We start from the raw sequence: 5,660 nt of genomic DNA on the forward strand, positions 1-5,660 counted from the left end.
GTATTTTAATTTTAGAAATAAAGATGAAACAGAAATGGCCAAGTCGCCCGAATTCACAGACTTTCCTTAAGGAAATAATTCTCCTCACTGTACCCGAGGTTGCGGAATTTTCCTCCCTGGTAAAATGGCCAAACAAACCAATTGTAGCAGTACCTCAAACAATTGGAATATCTTCGAACTCACAGAATGTTTTGAGTGATCACACAGAATATTTTTAAGGCCAGTAGAGTGTTTTTATTCTGAAATTTTTCATACCAAAACCTGTGGATGAAAGCAGGTTTATATAGCCACAAGATGCCTTTTCTGAAAAGTGGCAATGGTTCATTCAAAAGGTGTAACCTTTTCTGAAAATTCATGTTCGTTCGTCCAAACAGTGTGTCTATTCTGAACAACATGCCATTTCGTGAATCAGTATGTCATTCTGTTGAAGAATTGCATCCTTCTGAAGAATTAGTTCGAAACACTACAACTTTTCTGAAGCATCAGTTCAGTTCGAACACTGCATTTGTTACTGTTACTGCATGCATATAAATGGAGTATTAAACACACAGAAAAAATTTCTTGCGTTTTTGTCATTGATCTGATTTCGTCAAATAAAGTTTGTCCAAAAAGATAAATCTCATCATCGATCCAAAGCCAAAGCCGAAGCCAAGCGAACGACGACGACGTCATGAGGCATCTCTTATTTCTTGCCTCACTTATCATATGGAGTAAGTGTTCTTGATTATAAACACTTCCAAGTTCTCTTCTTCCACCAATGTGGGAGAAAGAGTAAACTTTCTAATTTGGGAGTACACTTTCCATTTTAGTGTCTCCTTCCCTCCACCATTTTACTCTCCATTTTTCCATTCACACTTCTTTCATATACTATGAACCTAACATCATCTTCATGTCTTTGACCACTACTATTACCTCTAAATATTTGATATCTTTAATCTTCATTGTTGAATTTGTTAGCATAGCTTCTTCCTCTTCCATGACCTCCAACGCCTCTTTCTCTTTCGTTCCCTCTTTTCACTTCCATTCATCTTTGATGAATGCCTTGGCTTTATAAAGATGCGCTAGTGTCTCTTCTTATCTCACTCTTGATTTTTCCTTTGTGAACTTGTAAAGAACGCTCCAATATTTACAACATACAGACATATATTTACAACAGACATGACATTTGAAGAGCAATCCAAAATTAATTTGGATTCTTTCATTTTTAAAACATCAAAATCAGCTCTAACAGTTAGAAGTTTTACCTTCTTCACTTTATCAACTCCTTGGCGAGATTTTTGTAAATCTCTTATGCTTTTTTTTCAGGCGGTTCCATATATATATCGCCACCTTCACAAAACATGGCTTCATCAAGCATTAGTCGATGAGAGTGAGAGCTTGTTGATCGTTCTTCCTTGTATTTGTCAAGACATCTTTTATTTTGAATACAAGTTTCCACAGATCTTAAGAGCCAAGAATGACTTTCATACATCGACACCATTTCTCATAATTTTCTTTTGTGAGATGGGGGCACTAAAACGACAATGGACCATTCTTTGTAATGGCTATGATACCACATTTACAAAATAATATGTACAGAAACAATAATCAGCATAAATAAAAAGAACAAGAGGGTATTAAGACACCAAGATTTTTAAGAATGGAAAATATAATACACGAAATGTGTCATATAAAATCATTCTAGTGAGAAATTTAACACTTGATAATCTCAAAAGAATACAATAAACTTAAAAGAATACTACTCTTTTATTTCACACATCTCACTATAATAAAAGGAACTATAAAAAGTTGATTTCATTAAGGTTGATAAGGAGTGGCAATCAAACAAAGGTCATTTTTTCTGGTGGCAGTGGCTCCACTTGATTCAGTCACGTCCAAGGCTCTTGGCTCGATTCCAGTAGGGAGCTTCCAATCAAAGTGATAAAGCAATTGAGCCAACGGCAAATAAACATTAGCTAAACCAAATGACATCCCGGGACACATCCTCCTCCCACTGCCAAAGGGGAGATATTCAAAACTATTGCCAACAAAGTCTACAGAGCACTTCTCGAATCTCTCTGGCTTAAAGCTTTCTGCGTCATCCCAATATTTTGGATCTCTTCCCAGTGCCCAAACATTAACCATGACTTTGGTCTTCACAGGAATAGTGTAGCCGTTTATGTTTGTCTCTTCCCTACATTCTCTAGGGACCAGAAGTGGAACTGGTGCGTGAAATCTCATAGTTTCTTTAATAACTAACTTTAAGTATTTCAACTCCTCCATATCAATTTTATCGAATGTTGCTTTGTCTTTGAAGGCTTCTCGCACTTCTTCTTGTGCTTTGGCGAGTATACTTGGATTTTTCATCATTTCAACCATAGCCCATACAGTTGTTGTTGACGAAGTTTCTGTTCCAGCAGCAAACATGTCCTGTAATTTATGGCCAAGTTATTATGACTGTTGCACATGGTCTTTCCTGATCTAACTTTTCTTTGGTGACTGACTTTTACACCAAAGTTTTTGCAAATCTCTTACTTACACATCAAAATTAAGATTTGTATTACTAACCAGAAATTCTTCGTAATTAATCTTTTTATGTATATATGGCAATGGATATGGAAGTAGTATATGGCTAAATAAGTAAGAACAAAGCATAATATATTCAATACTTACAACAATAATAGCTTTGATATTATTGTTGGTGATGGGGAACTGAAGACTTTTATCCTTCATAAGTCTTAGTAGGACATCAACTAGGTCTTCACCTCCAAATGCATCATCAATGTTGTGATTTTCGAGATTCTTCTTGTGCTCATTAATGACATCCTCAACAATTGCATCTACTTTACGATGGGCATCTAAAAGTGTTTTCTTTGCTGGACTGAGAGAATGAAGAAACTTGTATGAAGGGAAGATGTCAGCCACATCAAAGCCTCCTGCTAAGCTTACCACTTGTCCAATTAGTTTTATAAATTCGTCTTGCTCTTTTAGTACTTGCCCAAATGCTGATCTACATATCATGCAGCTTGTGAACCAAATGACCCTTTCTGTAAAATTAATTAGCTCACTAGAAGATGAAGATGATCGGATAGATTCAATGAGACGATTAACTTCCTCATGTCTAATTGAGCTAAATGACCGGACATTCTTTGCACTCAATAGTTCCATGACACAAATTTTACGCATTTGTCTCCAATACTCACCTATTAAGATAGAAATAATCAGGTGTCATGTAAAGCCTAACAAAACAATTCTTGGATGACCATAAGCAAGACAATGAAGAGAAATATATCAGAAGATACATAACAATGTAACATGGTTTGTTATATTAACTATTTTGTTATATTAATTACCTACATCTATATGAAAAATTGTGGTTTATGTTCTCCTCCTAAACAACTACTTTAAGAATTATATTGCGAACGTCATAAATTAAGAAGAAAAAATCCTCAAGTTATATGGAAGATATACATATGTATAGATTATACATCTTTTTAGAAAGCAAACCAATTATGGAAAATGTTTTGTCATTCGGAAAAAAAAAAAAAAAGAAGCAAAATCCATGAAAAATTTAGGCCAATGGCCTAACACTCACCGTAGGGGCTAAAGACAATGTCGCGGCTATCATAACAGATAATATCCATGGCCGAGAGTTTAGGCCTAGATGCAAATGCGAGGTCATGAGTTTTTAGTACTTGTTTAGCCAACTCAGAAGAAGTTACAACAACTGCAGAAACTTCACCAAGCTGGAGATGCATTAGTGGTCCATATTTTTTGGCTAAATCTCTAAGGACGCGGTGTGGAAGTCCACCAGCCATATGATGCATGCTTCCTATAAAAGGAAGTTTCCATGGACCTGGAGGCAATTTTTTGGTTTGGCTATTTGAGTTCTTCCATTTCCTTAACAAAAAGAGGGAAAATAGAAAAAGGAAAATGGAAGCCAAGCTGAAGAATTGCATTTTGGGAGAGTTAGTAAATGTGTTTGGTGATTCTTAATAGCTATGTTGCATGTGCTCTTATATAATGGAAATAATGGAATCAAATAGTATAATAATAGTTTGTTCAGTGGTCAAAATATGCATATAAAAAAATAATTCAGCGGCGGCTTGACATCTAAGTTGCCACGTTGGAATTCAATTGGTCCTACTAAGTTGAAGCAATTTTGACTGATGTGGAATAAGTGTTATTTTTATATGACGTTCTAGGATAGCTAATTCCTGATTAAAATAATTAATCAAATAAAAATAGTGTCCTTTTTCAAAAATCTTTTTTGAAGGTATTAAAATTGGAGACAAAAATTTATTGTTCAAGTTTGTCAATCATATATAAAATCAAACGCATGTTATATACTCTCTCCATTGCTTTTTCATTTGTCACCTTTCGTTTATTATCGCCTTTCGTTTATTGATAATCAAACTATATGAAATTTGATCAATATTTTAAGATAGTGTTTTTTCGTCATACTAATATGAGAAAGATTGCAATTTATAACATTTTTTATATAATTTTTCAATACTATCTAAATTTTAAATTTAAACTATAAAATTAATAAACTTCGATTTAGCTTTGAAGTTTAGTTAATTGACTTTCATAACGAAATATTACAAGTAAAAATGAAGGGAGGGAATTGAATGTATCAACTCCCTAGCAGTAATGTCGCAACTTAAGACTCTTTGGCCAAGCTTGAACCACAAGAAGTTGTATCAACTCCCCAAATGGCAAGCATACACCGTCTTAGGACTATGTTCCATTAAGCAAATATGTTCCTGTATAATGTCAAGTAGGGCAACTGGGAAAATATTAAAATATCGATTGTCAGTTTCTTACATCTTTCCACTCCTTTAATAATAGTAGATAAATTATCATAAAAGGGTATCCTAGAAATATGTTCCTGTATAAGGTCAAGTGGGGCAACTGATGGGATAAGATTAAAATATTGAGGCTCATTCTGATTTTTAAGGAAACAAATTCCAAGTTTGGTGTTAAATCACTCCAATCTTTCAATTTTCAAAGTTGGTGGTGTCTCTCACTACTATAAATACTTGTCCATTGTCTATCATTTATCTCATCTACTTGAGAGTTTCTTTCGTTCTTACTTAGAAAAACCAAAAACACACTTATTATTTGTTGCAACAATGGCCTCATTTGTAGTTGGAAACAATGTTGTGAAACATATTGCAGAAGAGATCATTCGCCCTGTTGCCGACTTTTCTCCAAGTCTATGGGGTGATCGTTTCCTTTCTTTCTCCATCGACAACAAGGTAATTAATTAATATTCACCATCTTTTCTTCATAGTACCTTCCTTGTTCATTGATTTTACTAGACAATGTAGTTTGATTTCTTTTGGTTTTTGAATATATTTATAGGTTGAACAAATCTATGCTCAAGAGATTGAAGTGCTGAAGGAACAAACAAGGAGTATGTTGCTAGCTACCGGAAGGAAATTGGTAGAGACATTGAATTTGATTGATGTTATTGAGCGCCTTGGCATAGCCTATCACTTTGAGAAAGAAATCAATGAGATTTTGGATCAGATTCACAAAGAAAATTCAAACTTTGAGAGTGATGACAATAATGAGGATTTATGCACTTGTGCTCTTCAATTTCGATTGCTTAGACAACATGGTTACAACATCTCCCTAAGTAAGTACCTCTTGAAGTACTATAAATTCAATATCGT

At 34.4% G+C, this 5,660-nt stretch overlaps 1 protein-coding gene across 1 annotated transcript; it reads right to left on the reverse strand.

The window, feature by feature from the left end:
* Positions 1-1,663: 1,663 nt before the first annotated feature.
* On the reverse strand, positions 1,664-3,973 carry LOC107849617 (cytochrome P450 71D7-like). Its single transcript, XM_016694173.2, has 3 exons — positions 3,575-3,973; positions 2,653-3,182; positions 1,664-2,409 (listed from the first exon to the last, which is right to left on the reverse strand). Exons 1-3 carry the CDS (start codon positions 3,936-3,938, stop codon positions 1,798-1,800), a joined length of 1,506 nt encoding a protein of 501 aa, XP_016549659.1. The 5' UTR covers positions 3,939-3,973; the 3' UTR covers positions 1,664-1,797.
* Between the last annotated feature and the right edge of the window lie 1,687 nt (positions 3,974-5,660).

Source organism: Capsicum annuum, chromosome 12 (genome assembly GCF_002878395.1).
Source record: "Capsicum annuum cultivar UCD-10X-F1 chromosome 12, UCD10Xv1.1, whole genome shotgun sequence".
NCBI lineage: Eukaryota > Viridiplantae > Streptophyta > Magnoliopsida > Solanales > Solanaceae > Capsicum > Capsicum annuum.

Excerpts from the sequence above, each read along its gene's own strand:
- LOC107849617 (XM_016694173.2), bottom strand. The coding sequence starts at position 3,938 with ATGCAATTCTTCAGCTTGGCTTCCATTTTCCTTTTTCTATTTTCCCTC. Across the intron at positions 3,183-3,574 it reads CATTGTCTTTAGCCCCTACG|GTGAGTATTGGAGACAAATG; the intron begins GTGAGTGTTAGG and ends CTATCTTAATAG. Across the intron at positions 2,410-2,652 it reads ATATCAAAGCTATTATTGTT|GACATGTTTGCTGCTGGAAC; the intron begins GTAAGTATTGAA and ends CATAAATTACAG.